At 41.9% G+C, this 21,563-nt stretch overlaps 2 protein-coding genes across 6 annotated transcripts in view; both read right to left on the bottom strand.

Moving 5' to 3' along the window:
* Window positions 1-8,737, bottom strand: part of MAP7 (microtubule associated protein 7) — a 98,596-nt gene extending 89,859 nt beyond the window's left edge. The window contains exon 1 of one of the 2 annotated variants that reach the window (XM_081907122.1): window positions 8,584-8,737. In XM_081907122.1, coding sequence (XP_081763248.1) covers window positions 8,584-8,644 — 61 coding nt within the window. In that variant the 5' untranslated portion in view covers window positions 8,645-8,737. Of the gene's footprint in view, window positions 1-8,292; window positions 8,381-8,583 lie in introns of those variants that run through there. The other variant, XM_081907121.1, reaches the window with a different exon arrangement.
* A 2,571-nt stretch (window positions 8,738-11,308) lies between these two features.
* MAP3K5 (mitogen-activated protein kinase kinase kinase 5) overlaps window positions 11,309-21,563 on the bottom strand; it is a 91,846-nt gene continuing 81,591 nt past the window's right edge. For 2 of the 4 annotated variants that reach the window (XM_081907052.1, XM_081907053.1), the window contains exons 25-30: window positions 20,845-20,950; window positions 18,305-18,548; window positions 15,393-15,505; window positions 14,151-14,263; window positions 12,742-12,818; window positions 11,309-12,275 (exon numbers count right to left, since the gene is read on the bottom strand). In XM_081907052.1, coding sequence (XP_081763178.1) covers window positions 12,215-12,275; window positions 12,742-12,818; window positions 14,151-14,263; window positions 15,393-15,505; window positions 18,305-18,548; window positions 20,845-20,950 — 714 coding nt within the window. In that variant the 3' untranslated portion in view covers window positions 11,309-12,214. Of the gene's footprint in view, window positions 12,276-12,741; window positions 12,833-14,129; window positions 14,264-15,392; window positions 15,506-18,304; window positions 18,549-20,844; window positions 20,951-21,563 lie in introns of all 4 variants that reach the window. The other 2 variants (XR_014167252.1, XR_014167253.1) reach the window with 2 other exon arrangements.

Raw genomic sequence — 21,563 nt, 5'->3', positions numbered from 1 at the left:
GGAATGTTGCTATATAGCAAATATCACCAGCTATTTCCTTCAGACATCTTTTGAAGGCATGCCTCTTTTCTTCAGGCTCTCTCTGGCCGTTAAAGCTGGACTCTGCTTTTGTACAGTGTGATGCTGTGTTGTACTTTTTATAGTCTTTAATGTTGCTTTCAGTGGTTTAGACCATTGGTTTTATTGTGCATTTATGGTTTACTGTATACCTTCTGGATATTTTTAGAAATGGTCTTAAAATAAATAGCTCAATCAAAAGAGGAAGATCTGCGCACACATTTTGTTCCCTATGCTGCAATTAACAGAGCAATCATAAATGTGCATATGGTGAGTGAAGTGGTAGGAGATTTGTCCCTTTCATAGACTGACCAGCAGGGACGGCTCTACCATTAGGCTGCCTCAGGTAGCAGATTAAGGCGGGGGGGGGGGGGTAGGAGATTCAGGTGCTGTGTGGTGCTGGAAGACAGAGCTGTTTGTACCACATGGCTGGCTGTGTGTGTGTGTGTGCGCGCGCGCCAAGCTAGCTGTCCTCAGGTGCAATGGACGATGCTATCCTATCACCAGTGCTGAAGTAAGATTCAACTGAAAATTCAGCCAACTTCCCTAAGTGAAATGGAGGGCAGGAGGGGCATGCCCATTTGTCCACATCTTGCTCCAGACCTACCTGTTAACTCACTCCAGCCAGAGTGGGGAGATGGTTTCTCTCTTGCTCTCTTGCTGCTGTTTGTTTGTTTGTTTGTTTACTGAATTGCCCCCTCATTTAAATTAGCAGGAGGGAAATTAATTATTTAACAGACCTGATCTGGGTAGTCACCCAGTCAAGGAAGGAAGGAAGGAAGGAAGGAAGGAAGGAAGGAAGGAAAGGGCTTTGAATGCAATGTATCCAAGATTATCCCAATACAGCCCAGAGCATCCCATATCAGGTCCTACCACTGGTGGAAATGTTGCTATCATTGCAACTATACCCACAGAGCTTTCTGCCTCCAGGACAAGAAGGCCATAGCCAGCCAGCAGAGGTCCTCCCTGTTGGTGGCCACCCTTCTGCCTCATCCTAAACCAGCCTTCACCAGGGGTTAGGATTGCTCTGCAAAAGGTCTCCCTTATACTTTCCATTTTCTTTATGAAATGTACAGTGATCATACTGCATATGCCTCCTGACTGTGAAACTTTTTATTATAAGGCTTTAAAATATTGCATCAGTATTCTAGAAGGCATTTATGTTTTAAATATGCGTGAGAGCACCTTCTGAAATATGTTGCTTTTAAATGAAATCCAATCTGATCTTGACAGGTTTTCATTTAAAGAATATTATTTTTTTCAGCACTTTTTCAGGGCCATTATCTGCAATATCATTTTAATGAAAACTTGTTAAGATCAGAGTATGTCATAATACAAACATTTCAACTGTCTTCAGAAAGTGGCATCATAAATAAATACAGTACGTCCTTTACAGAACAGAAATAATGCTACAGCTCAGCAGCATATCCTTCGATTAAAATGTCAGCAGCACCATCTTGTGGTTCAATCTGTGTATAACTGAATCTAGTCACCTAACTACACAGAGCAGCTGGCTATACCCAAAGCGTGATAGTGTTTGTAGTATTTGATACCTTATTTTGTTTCACTACTCAGTCTGTGCCTTCAGACTGCAGATCTTCAGTCATTAACGTTCTGTGTATGTTAACTGGCGGCAAGAAACACCCCTTCCTATATTTACTACGTTTTTGTGATAAAATAAACTTTCAAAATGCAGCTGCTCTCCAAGGGCAACGGTAAATGTGAGACTGTTGGGCAGATTCTTAAAAGCTCAACCTTGCCTTCATAAAACATTATGTTATCTCCCTGACAAAGTGCCTTTGGAGATCAACACAGGGCGATGATGGATATAATGTAAAGAGAAATCACAGCAGGTTCTTCCTCCCCCCCCCCACCTGCCCCAGCACAGTTTCCTTCCTGCTTCACAATTTGCATGTGAGGCAAACACATCAATGAATCACATTACTCTTGCTCCAAAGAGCCTGCTGGATAACTCCAAAGGCTCTAGTCTAGCACCCTGTTCTCACAGATGCCTAAGAGAAACCCACCAGGAGAACTAAAGCACAGCAGCACTCTCCTCACCTGCAACTCTCAGCAACTGGTATCAGGTGAACTACACACTTCTTTTTTAGAGCACTGTACTGTATATGCATTCATATGTTTGTTTGTTTGTTTGTTTATCTCTCTCTCTCTCTCTCTCTCTCTCTCTCTCTCTGTGTGTGTGTGTGTGTGTGTGTGTGTGTGTAAATAGTTTCAAAATTGCTCCAGGAATTAAAGGAATTTTATGACATCCAGAGAAAACCTGACTGGTATTCATGCTTTTGACATTTTGTTTGCCTCACCACTTACAAGATATACCTTGTAAAATATACCTAGTAAAAAAAATAAAAGCAACAGCCAATAAGGTGAATTTTCCCATTCCCAGAATCAAACTAAAACATCCACTCTCATACATGTAGTACATGTTTGTGCACAACCAATGGAGACTAGGTCAGACTGTCTTCTTGGGTGGAACTAACTTAAAGCTATTTACTTGACATAAAATACACACTGCATAATTACAAGCAAATAAATTTGATCCAAAGTGTAGGAAGATCTGTATCCACAAGGCTCTCTCGTCTCTCTTCTTAGAAAGGAAATTTGATAAAGACATGGGATGTGGATCACAGCAGATGTGTGTTAGGACTGATGCATTTATTTCCCTTAAAATATTTTCCTTGACAAAGGACATCCATTCTCATGCACAAGCAGAGGAAAGGGTGACAGCTCAGGGGAAGTTTAGTGATAAGCATGAGCCATTTCTAGTGCAAGGTTACCAAAAACAGCTTCCGTTTTTAAACACTTAGTATGCCATCCTGCTTACAATTACAAGTGCACATGTCTCAAGGATTTCAGTAGATTTGTCACCTTCTAATGGTGTGTTCTACTACAGCCATTAAAAAAAATAATTTTAAACAAGTAAGTAAGAAAGAAAGACTTATTAAAATGTAACTTGTGATTCTTGGCTTCCACGTGTTTATGACTAGATGAACTTTGCTACAGAAAGCCACTTAAAAGGTAGCTTTCATTAAGTATGTCCCAGCAAACAACATAGACTACAACTTCCATCAGCCCCAGCCAGAAAAGCCAGCGGTCACGGTGCTGCAGTCCTGCAACATCTGGTGGGGAATGGTGACTGCTTAGGGAAGGCTGATCTAGAACAGTGGCTCACGCTCAGTTTACAAAGAAGATGAAAGAGGAAGAACTCTCCATAAACTGATTAAAGGAAAAGAACTCTCCTGTAAATTGTGACGCCTATGCTGGTATTTCCTATGGTGCTGCCATCCATCAAGGGAGAAAAATCTATTTCCTCTGTAGAAAAGAGGCTATCTCAAAACATGCCACTGAATATAATTCCATGTTTTTGTGACTAACACCTATAGAAAGTAATTAACCTGCATTGCAACCTATTCATTTCATCCACCTACACACTATTAGGATTCTGCTACCCCATATCCTGGCATGGCACACATTGGCAAAGAAATCAGCTAGGGGCACACAAATACCAGGGACTTATTTGAATTACATTTGCCTGAGTTCCAGCCTTTTATTAACGTGATCACCTGCTACACCTTGTACGATATTTTGCATATTACACACCCACCCACTGCAAAAGAGCAAACTGAAAGCCCTGCTTTACGAAGGGAGTTCTGTAGCAAACACTAATTCTAGGATGTAAGGAATTAAATAGATTCCGAGAGGGGGAGGGGGTGAAACAAACAATTTGCACAACAAAAATCAGAGTCAAGACGTTACTCGGCACATTCAGTTCTGAACATCATGTGAGATTTTGAAGGAGCAAGCTTATGCTGAATACAGAAAAACCAAACCATTAAGCAGCTTGACCCTATTCAGAGTCAGATGGACTTTTGTGGGGGTGTTGCTTTGTGCCTTTTTTATGAACTGCAGCATTTTGCATGAATGTGTTCGTATTATAATGTATGTCCATTCATACTTTGGTTTTAAATCTGCTGTTAGTTGCTTGGAAGCCATTAGTGTAACAAATGACTAACAAGGTAAGAACAACAACAGCAGCAGCAGAATTTAGGGTAAATAAGCCCACTGAAAGCAATGGGCTGTGGTTCCCCCAACGCTGAATAGGATCAAGTATGTGCTGTTCTCAACTGATAGATACTTTTTAAAACTCTGGTACAAAAGGTAAAAGCATATGTTGGCTCACAGTCTCCTTTGTCTGCATGTTCCACTTCCATTTCAAGTGCTGCTCCATAATGCCAGCAACCAGACATGCCAACAAAGCAGATGATCAGGTCCCCACTCAGCAGAACAATCAGCATTTCCCCCAAATGCAGCTGGCTGGCGCTGTGGGTTAAACCACAGAGCCTAGGGCTTGCCGATCAGAAGGTTGGCAGTTCGAATCCCCGCAACGGGATGAACTCCCGTTGCTCGGTTCCTGCTCCTGCCAACCTAGCAGTTCGAAAGCACGTTAAAGTGCGAGTAGATAAACAGGCACCGCTCCAGTGGGAAGGTAAATGGTGTTTCCGTGCGCTGCTTTGGTTCGCCAGAAGCGGCTTAGTCATGCTGGCCACATGACCCAGAAGCTGTACACCGGCTCCCTTGGCCAATAAAGCGAGGTGAGCACCGCAATCCCAGAGTTGTCCGCAACTTGACCTAATGGTTAGGGGTACCTTTTACCAAATGCAGCAGGGGTAGCTGACTACATCTTGAAGTTAGTTACAGTAAGTAATGCACCTTACACTTTAAAGACGTGGGGAAGCTCTTAAGTCCAGAGTGTCAAAAACCTAAATGCACCACTGTCTGCGATAGACAGGGCTTCCTTCTTTGGCCAGCCCCACTCAAGACCATTCTTGAGCAAAAAGAAAAACCTGAACCTTTAGCTTTCCTTCTGGCTAATCTGACCCTTTCCTCTTAGGCTCATGCCGATATTTCACTCTGTACCTTGTCACTCTACTACCATCTTTGTCTAAAGTAGACTGAATACTCTCTGGGTATTTCAGAATAAATATTTATTACATAACATATCAAGGTGGTGTACAATACATATACATATAATAAAGCACAGAATGTCATCAAAACAATGCAAAATAATCATTCAAATGACTGGCTAATCTTAAGAAAACTTAAAAGAGAATAGGTCTAGCAGAATAAGGAGGTCCTCAAGAAACACCTGAATGTCAGTACCAAGAATGCCTGCAAAAAACCTGCTGGACACAGCGTGGGGCTGCTGACACTAAATGTCCGACTTCTAGTTGAAGCGAATCAGGTAAGTCTCTGTAAACATGGGGGATTGAGCTGTGATATAAGAGCTCAGGTGGTCTTTAAGGTATCGTAGACTGAGGGTGCTCAGGGCTTTATATATTAATACAAGAACTCTGAACCTGACCCAGTGTCATATTGGCAGCCACTGCAGATGTTCTAGAAGATGTCACATGCTATCAACCACCTACCCCCATCAACAGTCTAGCTGCTGCATTCTGCACTAGATGGAATGTCTGGTTCAGGGCCAAATGCAGCCCCCATATAAAACACATTGCGAAAATCCAGTCTTGGAGATACCAAGATACTATAGACACCAGGCTATTCAAATATGGCTGTATCCTGCACCCCTGACAAAGCTACCTAGCATGCAGTTAAAAACGGCACTATAGTTTTGCTGTAAACTATTCAGGGTATCTTCCAAATGTCCTACACTGATTCAAAAATATTTGACTGGATCATCATGCACAGATTAATCAGCCTCTATCTCCTGGTGCCTTAGAGATGCTTTGCACTACAACTCCAATAAGCCCCTGTCAGCACACCTATGCTGGTTTAGGCAAATTATTGGTTAACGTTATTTGCAATATTGCACTATGCTTCTGTAGTTCAAGAAAGAGAGCTTTCTTATTTCAGAGTTTTCATTTCCATGAAATTGCCTGGCAGTTTCACACCCTCCCATTCAGCTCCCAATCCAGAAATAGTGCATAAAGTGTTAAAAAGCCCACATCTAGCTACAGATCTTTAGCACCCTGCCCATGAATCTCTATTCTTTATGGCAATTTAAATAAAACAGATATGTAGAAAAAACTGCAATGATACACAAGAGACAGAAACAATGCATGACGAGTATTAGCTTTATTTCAATGTGTGGCTTCAGCAGTACAATTATGATACCAATAAAACAAGGAAGTGCAAATATAACATGCACTCCCAGAACCAGCTGCAATACTGACCATCCTTAAAATTAGAATACAGTGTACCCAGAATTGGCTATTTCTACTCAGTAAGCTAGTTCAAATTAAAATTGAAATCATTAATCACACACACCATGCCACAACTCTAGCAAGTGTGTTTTTTCGTGTACGTTCAAATTTATTGCTATGAGTCATTCCATTAGGACCAAGTAGAGTTATCCATGCATGTACTTCTGCACAGGATTTTCGACTGCAAAGCGTACACCTGCCTTTTAGCAGAAAGCTTTCAAATCAGATTAACCACACTCTGCAGAAATCAGCATGCTGAAAGCTTCTGCTTTCCAAGTGCTGCCAACCAAGCTATAAAACCCCGGAAAATACAGTTTTTTTTAAAAAAAGTAACTCCCTTACACTCATGGCAATCTAGATCAGGGCCACTTCCAAGTCAAATGAGCAAAATGCAAAGGTGGCAGTTGAAGGACAAAGGCAAAGGGCTCCCCACTATCATGTGTGGCTAATCCTGCCAGGAGGGGGAGATGGCTTGAGAGGGAGAAATAGGGTGACCTGGTTTGACTTCATAGTGGGAGGTTTCAGGCCTGCATCACTTAAGGTACCTGAAGCTTGGCCTTGGTATCTTGTGAGACTTAAAGTGAGAGGAGAGACCTATAAATGTCCAGTTTTCTGGACCAAATTTCCATCTAGTCCTGCATCCTGTATTCCACAGGGGCCAGTGAGATGGCTTTTGGAAGTCTACAAGAAGTCACCAGCCATCTTCAATTGCTATTCCCCATCAACTGATAAGCACATTATTGAAAGACACTGGACCCACTGCAGTTAGTTCCCATTGTTAGGACTGTTTGAAAGTAAATAGGTTCTAAAAGGGAAAGGCAAAACTCTGTGGGCTGCCCTACCAAGATGAGAAACAGGGCAAGGAAACTAAAGAGAGACACAGGCAGGATTATTTGAAGGTGGGCGTTCCAGTAATTAATGAACCAGATGGAGCAAAGGGAGTTTGGGGGCGAAAATGTTCCCTTCTCTGAGGCAGTATGCAATATTTAAGGAACACAGCTGTTGAGTTCCAGGAAAGCTTAGGAAGGGAATCTCAGCAAGGATATGGGGAAAGCTGTCCAAAAGGGCTTGTAAACATGCAAGAGTGGCAGGTGGCTCCAGTGGGGACACAACTTCACACCTCCCTCTGCTTGAAAGGCAAAGAGATGATTTATCCAGCATAGGTCCTAGGGGAGCTGTGCCAGGGAAACATATTGGCTTGCTGTCCATGGCAGTCTTTGGGGGCTTGCAACATAAAATGGGTCCTTATCTGCTAGTCTTAATAGCTACTGTGTTGTATCATGCTCCTACCAACGGAGTTATGATTTGCTTAATCCATCTCTTTACTACCCTACAGAATAAACAAACTGTGTAATGGTCTGATGTTCAAAAAAAGCTGGCAAACACTAGATGTCACAGTTCTGCTCTGTTCTCTTTAAATGTGTCACATCTCAAAGTAAAAAAAAAAAAAAAAGCCCATGAGCAAATCACAGAAAACATTATAGAACAAGCTGCAAGTGCCAAGATTTCACTAAAATCCAACCCCTTACCATAACAAAGTAAACAACAGAAGATGCTGGGGAAATCAGCAACAGCTTCGCCAGTTTTTATCTAGCAAGGCTGCCTTTAATTGTTGCCCAGCAAGCAGATACTCAACAGGTGCAGCTTTTCTCGGTGAAAAGCTGCAATCATCGCTAATGGCAGAGGAACCCTGACAATGTAAGAAAATGGGAGGGGGGATTAAGAAGGAAGCAAGGCAACTTCACTGCAATTTCTGAAAGCCCAACTATTCTCATACAACCCATTAGCTCTCTTGCACATCAGAACTTTCGTGGTTATGGCCGCACTGAAACCCTCGATTTTATTTTGGGGCGGGGGATTTTATTCTGGATAACGGAGCCTTGGCTCGACATCCTTGACCAAGATGAAGGTCACAAAGCAACCACAGGTATAGGACGAGTTTTATTCTTTTTATTCTTCCTGAGGAACTGGGGTTGTGCAGGTGCGGTGCCCTTACCTGTTCCAGCAGGAGGCGGCCGCCGGACCCAGTGGCCAGGGCGGCCGCCTGAGTGCATCCACATCACCTCAGCAGGCGCGCCTTCCGCGCCAGTCCTATGACTCGCTGGCGCGCCTCCACCCTGGAGCGCATCTGGTGTTTTCAGAATCCTTCCCTCAGCAATAACATCCGGCTTCCAGCCGGGCGAAGAGGGGAGAGGGGCGCTCGGGCGCTCGCCGCCTCCCAAACAGACGCCCACCCCCCACGGCGCCCCTCCAGCCCCGTCGGCTGAGAGCCACGAGCAAGACTCACCTGTTTGGGCAGCGGGGACGCCGCTGCCCTTCTTGGCGGCCGCTCCTTCTGCCTCCGCCATGTCGGCTCCCTCCGCTCCGGCGCTCCGCCCCGGAGCTGCTCCGTCCCACCCCCGGGGAGCGGAACGTGGCCGGGCAGGTGAGAGGGAAAAGGCGCGCGCGCCACAAGCAGACCCGGGAGGGAGGGGCGCGTGGCCGGGCTCGGGTGTTTATGGCAGACAGCGCCATCTAGTGGGCAGGTTGAAGGCGAGGGAGATGGTGAGGATGCCGCCGCCGCCGCCGCCTCCTACCCCTGCCTGAGGCGCGACGGAGCCCGCCATCTCCAGCTCTTGCTCAGGCAGGGCTGTGGTGCCTTTAAACGGCACGGCCACGGGGAGACTTTCATTGGCTGAGGGGTAGGGTGAGGGGCTGCTTGTTGGTCTGCCCGCCCCATTAAAGTCGCTTGGATTGTTCCTGAAGGATTGAGGCTCGCCCAGAGAACCATTGTTCTGACTGGGGCGTCTGCTCAGCCGACTAAATAAACATGCAACAATAAAGTACGAAGTGGCGCTTCCGCCCCCAACGTCTTGAAAGCTGCACATTATTGTATATGGGGCTCAAGGGAGCGGCGGCGGCGGCAGAAATTGGCATTTTAATAACCCTCGCTTGATCTTCCGCTCTCGCGTTTATTTCCTTGATTCTGTTGCGATCCAAGCGCCTTTAGGCACCTCAGTCCCTTCGGAATCCTGTACTCTCCGAGCCCCCCCCCCCCCGCTAGACGAGCAATTTGGTTAAGCGTAAGGTGGGGGGGGGGAGTTTGCAAGAACGAAGGGCCACGGATTAGCATATGCTAATCGAAATAGAAATCCTTTTGGCTAAACTTTGAAATCCACAAAACAGTCGGGAGAAATGAACTGTGAACTTTGGATTAATTGGAGCCAAAGTGCAGCAACGAACAGCAGCAGATGGTGATAAAGTTCATTCCATAGCCAGGAGAAGGTGAATGAAATCTAGTACCGATTGTAAAGAAATTACAGCATTATATAACCCAAACTAAAGAAATAAAAGAATCCTACACAATGCATGCGAAACAGCATTACAATGACCTATTTGAACAGTCAATGAGTTTAAAAGCATTTCTTGTTTATGCCTGTTTCTTCAGCTGCATTCAGCTTTACCAAGTTAACCTCAGTCTCTGGACATGTAGCTGCATTTATTTTCTGGCTTTTGAGGCTTCCAGAGCTCCTTGTAAATTTAAAGGATCCCTTCCAAGCATTATGAATGCTAGTTCATCCACTGGTGTAGCACATCTACTGGTGCAGAAAGCTCACTGAAGTCCATCTGATGCTTTTGCAGCAATGGGTACCGAGAAGCTGTGTTTTTCGCACACAGGCCATGGCTGATCAGCCTCACATGAGTGGGTTGTGAGGGAAATAATGTTTGGTAATGAGGATGGAGAGAGATAAATAGGGCAGGGGAGGACACTTGCCATTCAACAGCACTCCTGATGCATTTTTCTTTAAAATTCAACAGTATTGTCATTTGGTTTGCTATTACTAAATCAGAAATTTATACTAAACGTATAGTGATGATTTTGGCAGCTGCCTCATTGGTTGGTTGGAAAAGATTGTTGCACCAGAGCAAAGGAAAGTCCAGCCTTGTTGGTAGGGACAGGGGATTATATTATGTGTTGCCACTATCCTGTCTTGTCCCTGAAATTTGATTTTGCTACTTTTGGCACACTCAGAATGCCTAATGGGAGTTTTTTTGGGGGGGGAAACCCTCCCACTTTCCAACAACAGACCTCCACACACACACACCACCCTATTTTTGAATGGCCCTCAAGTCCAAAAGCATTGTCAGGGAGAGTGCACAAGTATTTGCATGGTACTTTGGATCCTGGTCATAATCTCCTGAGCTACTGCACCAGTGCAACTTTCATTAGGGTACAAAGACAACTCCAGGGCAACACTCATGCAGCAGCTCTTATAACTTATCATCACTAAACTAACATATTTTTTTATAAAAAAAACAACAACACTACCAACTAAACCAGGCTTCTTCTGTTCTTGTACAGAAGCAAGAACTCAGATTGTGCCAGGCTTCTATTGAGAGACAAAAGCACTCAATTTAGCTACTGGCCCACCTCAGCCCTTTTGATGATTTAAGACGAGCACTAAACTGAAAGTACAGTATGTGAAAGCAGTTTTCAGTGCACTGGTGACTAATTAGTGTATGGTCAAGTGTACTAAAATCCTATCAGTTATTTCCCCACTGCTTAAAAAATGCATCTGCACATTCCTTTGATGTACAAATTGATGGGTAGCTTTTCCAACTTCTACAGATATTTAGACACTTTTCCTCTGTACTGTACTTCTGTAAAGATGTTTCTGCCTGCTATACAGTGGTACCTCGGGTCAAGTACTTAATTCGTTCTGGAGGTCTGTACTTAACCTGAAACTGTTCTTAACCTGAAGCACCACTTTAGATAATGGGGCCTCCTGCTGCCGCCGCGCCGCCGGAGCACAATTTCTGTTCTTATACTGAAGCAAAGTTCTTAACCTGAAGCACTATTTCTGGGTTAGCAGAGTCTGTAACCTGAAGCGTATGTAACCTGAAGCGTATGTAACCTGAGGTACCACTGTACTTTCACTAGCAGGACCCTTTAATTATTCTCCATTTCCTCCTGTTTGTCATAGTTCAGATCTTTCAACTACAACTTTAAACCCAGTAAGTCAAGAAATCTATCAGAATTGTGCATCATTTTTTATTCCTAAAATGTATATCACAATGGATAGCTTTAGAACAAGCTAACAGTACTATATGTATTTTCAGGCATATGTAACTGGTACAGTTCAGTAGTACATAAACAACACTAAAAACAAATTGCACTGTAGACCAGGATTTAAGTTACTAAAATAAAAACAATATAAACATTTATAAAGGACTGTAAGTACCAAGTATAATATTCAGCATACTAGAAGGAAAAAGCTACCAAATAAGCTTTACACAATCATTTCAGTTACGAATTCCACCCCAAATTATGAAAACATGCAAGAGCCTCAGAACAATGTCTTCAGTCCTTGGAAAGACAATACCCATGGGCCCTTGTGTTTCCCCTGCCCAAAACCTACCCCTTCTACTGAGCCACCCACCCCACCCCAGGCAAGCTGCAAAGCCACCCTGAGATTGAACTGATAGGTCTCCCATCATTCTCTTCTGCAGGCTGAGAAAAAGAGACTGAGTCCCAGAAAACACCCTGCCCCCATCACAGGCTCTGGTTACACATATTAACGCAGAAAGCTAATTTTCACATTTGCTTCATTGATGTGGAATCACATGAAATCGTACAATGGGTCTTTGTAATATGGGTTTTGTTAATTATAGCCGCTGTTCCATCATTTTAGAAAAAGAGAAGATTCTGTGTAAAAAAATATTTAAAACTAAAATAAAATTTAATGTTGTAGACAGGTCTCTCAGGAACATTAGGAGTAGACGCAGCCAGAAAGCTGCAGTGTCCTTAGCAACGGTAAACAAATACTGGATTAAAGTGCAACAGCATTTTTATCTTTTTTTTATATACGGAACTCCTGTTCTGGGCTGCTGGAAAGCTCCAGTTTTCTTCAGAGATGGAGGAATCCCTTCAGTCGGGGTCAGGTGTGCTTCTCTCGGAAGTCAGTGATGGCCTTCCACAGTGTACATAAAATCCCACCTCTGCAAAAGAAAGTCACAGCAGGCTTTTTTTTTTGTTCTGTTCTGTTTTGTTTTGTTTTACTCACAACAAACAGCATTTTCACTGGCAAATGTCTTCATTCAGACACCTTGTGCGCTTCTTAAGCAGAAACAATGCACATTAATTTTAGTTCCTATCAATCACTGTGCAATAATGACATCCTAATGGAGATTTTGATGTATATCTTATAATTAAATGCAGCGCACTAGCTACATAATTGATAAAATGTACTAGCTTAGTTTTAGCTATCATTAAAAAATACATTAAAAAGCAACACAATTTGTATAAATGCATTATAAATAAGGATTCAATATGTATATGTGAAATATTATGTCAGTCTAAGAAGCTTGTAAATAAAAGTAATTGATTCATTGAAATAACAATAAGCCCTTTGATAAAATGAGTACTACAAGTTGTTTTTTAAAAAAACAAAAAACACTTGGTTACCTGAGTCTAAGGCATTTTAGATCATCTCGAGTAACATAGCAGAGAACATCCATTAGTGTGTAGTCTTCGGCCAAAAACTAAAACAAGAAATCTATGATGAAAGTTATGCTGATTGTGCCACTGGTTATCACTCTTGCTTTATTCTCAGGGTTATACAATATCCCTGTTTAAATCAAAGTCTATTTGTCTGAAAGATGCACAGAGCACATGTAACTTATGAAGAAAAGTGTAAGATGAATGTGTAAGAGTAATGTAATATTTTTGTTTAATACTTTAGTTCTTTATGTACCCATAAGAGCCAAGTAAGAGAACCATGGTGTTCTGGATTCTTTCTACAGAACTCTGGAACTTACACTGTAAAGACTATAATAAAGACAACTGAGCTTTGGTCAGAGGCAGTGCATAAAGAACCAGATAAACTGCTTAAAATTAAGCAGTGTGCTAGTCATTAGTGCATTAGCATTTTTACACTAAAGTTCAGGGCTGTGCAACCGGTGGCCCTTTGGATACTGTTGGACTCCAACTCCCAGTCAGCATGGTCAGAGGTCAATAATGATGGGTGCTGGAGTCTATCAGCAGCACTAGGAGGACCACAGGTTTCCCTAACTCTACTCTAGACATTAAGAATATCAGCTATAAGCATTTAAAACAACAACAGCCCAACAACCGGAGTCTATAAACCATTTAGAATTTATTTTTTAACAGAAGTCATGGGACTAAGCAAAGTTGCAAGTAGAAGATTGCTTGTTTAGCTGCTTTGTAGATTGCAATAAAGTCACAGAAGGTTTTATCCAGGAGTCGTTGTCAAGGTCAGGGCTGAATGCGTGCACTGGAAAAGCCAATCAGCATTTCTACCAATGCATCCATGCAATCCTGACCTCACTAGCATCCTGGCCCACCCAGATGAGCAGCAAGTGACACCAATGTCAAGAAGGTGACTCCTTATGACACCAGCAGCTCCTGATTTGTTCACTCACCAAAAAAAGTGACTTGGGGGGGGGAATGTTTGGCTTAATGGTAGTTTACAGAGATTCTTCACACTTATCCCCTGAATGCCCATAGCTCAGTGGCAGAGCACATATGTGACATATGTAGAAAGCCTACAGCTCAGCTATAGTACAGTGACATTGGACTAAGTAATAAATAGTAAAGGTAGCTCATGACTGAACTAGTGATCCAGTGATCAGACATACTGTATTTCAACACACGATATTAATTCAAATCCAGGAAGGATGAACAAATATAGTAAAAAAAATTATGTTTTTTATACACATCGCATTTTCTTCCCTTTATTTGATTTCCCCCCTCATCAAACAGATAGATAAAGCAACATTTAAAAGTTTGCAAACTAAACCTCTGGGTCTAGCAAAATCACAAACAGAACATACCTAATAAAATATCTTTCCTACCCTGTTTATGGTTTCTTCATCAGCACCATGAACTCTCAGCCAATTAGTAAGATCTGGATCTTCAACCCCTCCATCAGTTGTGCTATGGTGAGACAGAGACGTGCCAGGAATAGCTGAAACAAATTTTTGAGACTGGTAAGTTAGTGCATTTTTACATTTACATGGACCCATAAACTTCCTCCAACCTTCATGCGGAATTTTACATCATGTGCCCTATAGTTGCCAATGGGGCGAAGTGCTAGATAAAGACTGTGAACTTCAGAAATGAGCTTGTGCTAATTATGATCTGCAGCCAATATGAAGAAATGGCAGAGAAGGACTGTACCCACTACCCATATAATTATGCCATTTGTCATTTTAAGTGACTTGATTTGGGAGAACCCATTTAGAAGAAAAATATTTGTTCACGATCCTTGCGTACATAAAGTGCAGCTAGCTAAAAAACATCATGTATGGTTCAAATTTATGTGAACTGTTTTTTTAAAAAGTGATAACAAAAATGGATCTAACTCGTCCACAAAATAGTTATTTCAGAAGAGTGATTCAAAACAATGTGTGCTAGAACATAAGATTCAAAGAAATCTTAGTTTGCAGGTATAAATAACTTAGGGCAAAGCTTTGTGAATCATAGATAAGTGATTACTGAGTGGCAAAAGGCACCCAAATCTTATCTGATCTGTTGTCAGAATTATTTCATAAGAACTGCCATGCTGAATTACAACAAGGTCAAGCCTTGTGAGAATTAATTTGAATTGTTGCAGAGAAACCTCATGGGCATTTGCTTTGCTCTGTACTTAACAAAAGTGAGTTGTATCATTCCATTTTGTGGCTCCTGCTTACTCTGGTAAAGCTTCACAATGACAGTGTTTACACATAAATAATAAAACTAGGAATGTTACAGATTTCTTTTTTAAAAAAACCCAGCAACCTAGAAATAAAATTAAGATAGAATCTTGCTGTTAGCTAGTAATGTTTAAATCTTTGTTTTAAGTAAAATTTGTAAAACACTTGCTTTACTGATGCTATACGGTATCAGAAATAATATGCATGCTGTGGGTATATCATATGCCTGTTTCAAAGAACTAAATGCCTAGAAAATGTGATAAAGCGTCTTAAACAAAGGAGGCAAAACAACCAAAATGAAAAAGATGGGTCAGGGTGCATGTGAAGGCTTTGACTGCTCAGTCTTCTTTTGGAAAGTGCTTTGAGGAGCAATTGCCTTTGAAGATTCTAGTGGAGCACCTATTGGTTGAGTCCTAAGCTTCAGCTGTTTGATCTCCTGTTCCTTTTCTTCTATAGCGTGATGCAACAGGGCTTGAAATTCTCTCTCCTTCTGCACTAGCTCTTCCAGTAGTCTGTTAAGGAAGTCAGAGAGATGAAAGGAAAGAGTTACATTTCACTGTATGTTTGCCAAGGTAACAACATGAAGCAAAAAAAAATGCAGAACTGCATGAGTAATTCCCCAAAGCTACTTCCATATCTTCACACAACTTCCATGACAAACAAGACTACCATATAAAGCAAGCTTCTACAGTTCATGAAAAGCAGATTGTGTATACTTTGCAAATGCAAGAGCCACCTCTTAGCAGTGGCGTAGCGTGTGGGGTGCAGGGGGGGGCCGGCCGCACCGGGCGCAGCATCTGGGGGTTAGGGTTAGGGGGCACAAATCCACGGGTTAGGGGGCGCAAATTACTTGCCTTGCCCCGGGTGCTGACAACCCACGCTACGCCACTGCTTCTTAGGCCTATTTCTGAAGTTCCAAAACCTATGCGACTTCCATTCATTTAAGTGAAATGCATTTATTGTTTAATTTCTACCCTGCCTATTGCAAATAAAATCTGAGGAGGAATGAAAAAAAAATCTAATAAAATCTCATTCAGAATCAATAAAATTCTCTCTGAACACTCTGGCAATGCATTAGTAATGATCACTAAAGAGCAAATTCAACTGTCTGCCTAATTAAAACATTTAAATTGTAATGATGGGCTGAGACAATTCTCCAAAGAGAACCAGTTCTGAAGGCTGACAACTGCACCAGAAAAGGTTCTATATGCTGTTCTGTGAAACAGGCCACCAAGACTGAAGGATCCCAGAGCAAGTCCTTTAGAATCAAGGTAAAACATTACATGAAACAAATGCTAGGAAAGGAAAGGAAGAAATTAGGAGGTGATAATTTTATTCAGTTGCAAATTATTATGCGTGACAAAGGAGTGCATATATGTAGCAAGTAGGGAGAGGAGGTGAAATGAACAAGAGACCATCCAGTCAACAACACCTTTCTCATCTTGCTTCCTTGTCCCCACCCCACTGCCAACCAACTGCTGGACAACACAGACAAAAAGAGTATTTCCCCACCTGCTTGCCAGTGTATAATGCAAACAGGGAATGCACCTTTGGCTCTTAAATTGGAGCTTGGATTAAATAATATGTGACATAAAGAGAAGCAAATGACCCTCCCCTACACAAATATCCCTCTATTGTTCTTCATTATGAGTCTTTCACAAAAGCCTGTACTGCGATGAAAAGGTGGGGCAGGACTGTGTCTGCTTCCAGTGTAATGATGAGTGGAGGATCATTGGCCTTCTCTATAAATTTCCCACCCCACTTCCTTTGCCTCTCTCAGGAAGGCGTGTGTGTGTCTGGCTGCAGGAGCTAACTCCCTACATTTACTCTCCCCACCACAATGAGATCCCAGGGAACTGATAAAAGAAGCACTGTTCCATTTCCCTACCACACTGAATGTCCCAGAATACAACACTGAACAGGAGCAAGAGATAGTGAACAAGAGTCCACCTTTAGCAGTGCACCTATATAGCGAAAAAGTGGGGATATATATGTGCGAGCATACGCATGTGCACACTTCCGCCACTGAACATTATATGCGATGTGGAAGGTGTATTAGGATCATAGTGAATTTAGTAGATATTCACGTAGATTGGGGAATCCATGCTAACTCCTACAGAACAATCACAATAAGCAGAAATCTTAGGATTTATGCCTACTTGCTTCTATGAATGTTTTTGGAGCAAAATCAGCTTTGAAATCAATACTTAAAATAGTTTTGGACCTGGAAGCTAACAACATAGTTTTTTTATATTCTCTGTCTAACATTATTTGATATTTGTTTTGATAATTATTTAGTTCCAAAGACTGAGTTTTCTATAGTATATTTTGAATGGAGGTCAGTAACAATGAAAACAATGCGCTCTAGGTAGCTGTGCTAAGCCAGGTGTTCAATAGCTTGGATTTGTTCCCGGTGAATGAATTATTAAGAAGACCTGGTGGTGGTTCATACTATTATGAAAATGAATTGTTATTTAATCATAAGTTGCGAATGGCAGGAATATAACAGAAGATCTTGGAAGCCCATGTAACAAAGGAGCTTTAAAAGCCCAAGGACGTTTTAAAAGCAGGCTTTAGACTGCTATATCAATCTAGCTAGATGTACGATTCACATGGAAGCAGCTTTTTGTGAACCTATTCTAGCCAGAACTAGAAGAATTGTGTATAGACTTTTATTCAACAGTCAGATTTTTATTTTTATTATTTAAGAAAAGCTAAAATCCTATCAATTGTCTGTTGGGGAGAAATCATTAATGGAGTAGGGCCTAGATTTGTCCCCCTTGCTCCTCCTTCCTACCAAACAGCTGATAGGCAAAAGGTAAAGGTAAAGGGACCTCTGACAGTTAAGTCCAGTTGCGGACAACTCAGGTTGCGGCACTCATCTCGCTTTACTGGCCGAGGGAGCCGGTGTTTGTCTGCAGACAGCTTCCGGATCACATGGCCAGCATGACTAAGCCGCTTCTGGCAAACCACAGCAGCGCATGGAAACGCTGTTTACCTTCCCGCTGGAGGGTACCTATTTATCTACTTGCACTTTGACGTGCCTTCGAACTGCTAGAACTTCAATTTTTTCTCTCTGCATGCACACAGCCCTGACAGCTCTGTGCTCACTCCACTAGATGGGAGTGTCGGTGTTTTACTAGTCTCAAAGAATTAAACTGATCTGGCACAGCAGATTAAGACTTGTGCAAAAAATAAATAAAATGAAAAATGCCTAATGGATTGTGCAACAATGTACTTTAAAATGTTGGTGCAACTCTGTTAAGTGTGATAAGGAATCAGCTCCAGGTCTTCAACTACCTAGGACTTACCTGTTAGTTTCCAATTTTAGCCTTCCAAGTTGAACATTGAGGGATCGCTGGGCAGCCTGGGATTCATGGGATACAGTAGAACTTAGAGTGCTCACTCCTGAGGTAGCTACAGCATCTTCCAGTACAAGGCAAGGCCGATGAATGGTTGGATTTGGAGGTTGCTCTTCATGTTCCTCCTCACCTTCAATGTCCTCCTGATCGGCTGTATCACTCTCAGATGCTAAACTGAAGTGTGTCCTCAATTCTGTTAGAGAGAAGGCTTAGTGTTAATTTTAGCAATGAAATCACAGACAAGTATGATGGGCTCTGCAGCCTCCTGTATGATGGGCAGAAAACTTGGAGGACTTGGAACAGTACGGGCTGCACCCATTCTCCAGGCTGAAACCAAGATGCAGTTTGTGAAATAAGAAAGGACCCCAGGGATAATAACCTTGCAGATCTGGCACATCAGGAACAAATAAGAAGCCAAGCTGCTAAATTAGGTGCTGATCCCCAGGAAAAACTGGCACAGACTTGTCACCAACAAAGCTTGCTAGTAGCGCCACCAAGAAGGGATAAGATCACACCTATATAAAGCTAAAAGCTGTGTTCAGCTGACGAGACAGCAGCTTGCCACAAAAATTATGCTGACATAGCATAGCAGAGTACTTTGGCTTCCAGTAGAAGCTGAGGAAGTGTACTTATATTGAAACAGACTATATTTGTTTATCTAGTCAACCTATTGCAATTGGCAGAAGTGTCATTCATCAAGGCCAGCTATGATCCTGTTTAATTGGGGGGTGCTGAGGATCGAACCTAGACAGCTCATTCATACTGATTCAGATCACTGATCCATCTAGTTCAGTGCTGCCTACACCAGCTGGCAGCAGCTGTCCAATGTTTCAGGCACAGGTCTTTCTCAGTCCCAGCTGGAGATACCAAGGATTGAACATTAAGATCTTCTGCCTACGAAGCATGTGCTGCAGGGTCCTCACCCCACAGGCTGATCTTGTTCTTTTTCTTGTTTACTTCTTTCCTACCAGGCTTGTTTCACTCTTGCTTTCTTTGTAGTAATTATGTATTTAATAAGTTTTATTTACAAAGATTTATAAACCACTTGGCTGCAAAGCTCTCCAAGCACTGTACCTAATAAAACTGTATTAGTAGACTCCACTGATCGGCCTGCCTAGCCAGCACTTTTGTCCTGCCTTGCGTGGTTCTATACTGCTCTTGCTTTACATTCCATTTCATTTTATGGATATGCTTTTGATGCAACGTTGGCATTTTATTGTGTTTATACTGTAAGCTGCTTTGATTTGGTTATGTAAGTGGGATGCAGTTGCAACCAAAAGAAATTATTACGAATTCTATCAGCCATGTCCTTTATAGGATGTAGGACTGGCACATGGGCTGATTGTTATAAGAGATGTACAGCAACCTCTGCACTACACACAGGCCTTGAGGTCTGACCAGCGGCAGCTACTAAATCAACAAGTGCTGACTAGGATTTGCACTACATCTATCAGGCAATTCATTCTCATGTCTTGTAAATACTCATTGCAGCTGCATGCAGAATGGAAGGCTTATGGGATTTTTCAAAAATAATCTCTAAAGCTCTTTCCTGGTCACTAAGCCGGAGCACTTTTCATACAGCAAATGCTTCAGGGCTTACTATTTTTCATGCCTCTGACCAGAGTTGATTTTTTCAAAACATTTTATAAATCTATCTAGACCAAACTGCACACTTCCTACCATTTATTATTATTATTATTGTTATTATTATTCAGTAACTTCAAGGAACAGTGCCTGAATGTATGTGCTTTCTTCTTCCTTCCCCATTCTTCTTTTCCTTTTGCATGTTGTTGATAGATTGTGAGGCTGCAGGGCCTGGATCGACTTACCTTTCAAACTCTGTATAGCACTTAGAAAATGATAAGCACTTCAAAAGTGATAAATCACCCTCTTGATTTTAGAAGGAGCATAGGAAGTAGAAGTTAAACAGTTTTTGATCATTTTGCCTTAATGATATGTGCCCCAAAGGGAGCTAATATAATATGGTCCAATTAACTGTGTGTTCACTGATCACAGCATGTACTGAGCATTCTGGGAAAGACAGAGTCTCAGATTAAATCTAATGCATTGCTAAACCTTAAAGAAATAAAAAGAGTGTAAAAAGTGTAAAAAGAGGAGTGCCTTAATGATCAAGTGTTAATTCTTTTAGCTGTAGGTCTTAGAACACTTGCAGCTTTAAGTCCTAAGGACTGAAACTATAGTCTCCTTCATAGATACATTTTAGTGGGTATATTTTAGAGACACATAGTTGATATATTTCTGATCTTTCAATCTATGCTTGAGTCCTGTGTTTGTACACTCCCCCTCCCTCATGGGTAGCCAATAACTGCTTCAAAGATTACAATTTTATTAGGGGAACATAACAAGGGTATGCAACCGCAAACAATAACATGTAACGTTTGGTGATTTCAGCAGAATTTTCCTCCATGTTAAGTGCACTTAGGAGGATAGCCTTTGAGAACTATTTCAGTGAGCGGCAAGTGTCTCACCTGGAACCAGGATCGTAATAGCAGTCTGCACAGCTTTGCGAATTATGCTATCTAGCGCAAACATCCAATGTGGTTTGATATTGTGAGTTCTTAAAACTTTATTCACCTGGAAAGAGACACTGGAATTAGAAACACTATTAAGTTTCCTGTCTAATATTAAAGTGTAGGTATGCATAACAAAGAAAAGTTATTATTCATTGTCGGAAAGGAAGGCAATTTTGATATTTTCATGTTTCACCACCATTACACATAAAAATAGCATCAGAAATAGATCTTGTGTCCTAAACAACCATCAGCCTTGGTAGCATGTCAACAAAACAAGCCCTTGCCTTCCCCCCTAATCTTGGGGCTGGAAAGAGGGAAGATAGATGCCCGCCCCTCCACCTCAAAGATTAGGAAAAGGGCTGGGTCTTATGAAGCGTGCTAGAGGGCATGGAAAATGCACTTTAAGAAACCCCTCAGAATGTATGTTGTCTGAAGACATCTTTAGGAAAAAATTTAATAAATGTTCAGAACTAGTACCTTGGAGACCAGAGTTTAAATCCCCATTCAGCCATGAAGCACACCAAGTGAATTTGGGCAGTCAATGACTCTCAATCTAACTTATTTCAGAGAGTTGTTAAACCACCTTGAGTGTCCTGGCTCCCACTCAGTGAAGAACTTGAACATAGGTTGCAGTTTCTACCAAAATCTTTAATGCTGAGATCAGTGCAATGCAT

The sequence above is a fragment of the Podarcis melisellensis genome (assembly GCF_964234715.1).
Source record: "Podarcis melisellensis genome assembly, chromosome: 3".
Classification (NCBI taxonomy): Eukaryota; Metazoa; Chordata; class Lepidosauria; order Squamata; family Lacertidae; genus Podarcis; species Podarcis melisellensis.
This window is presented reverse-complemented; position numbering and strand designations above follow the sequence as displayed.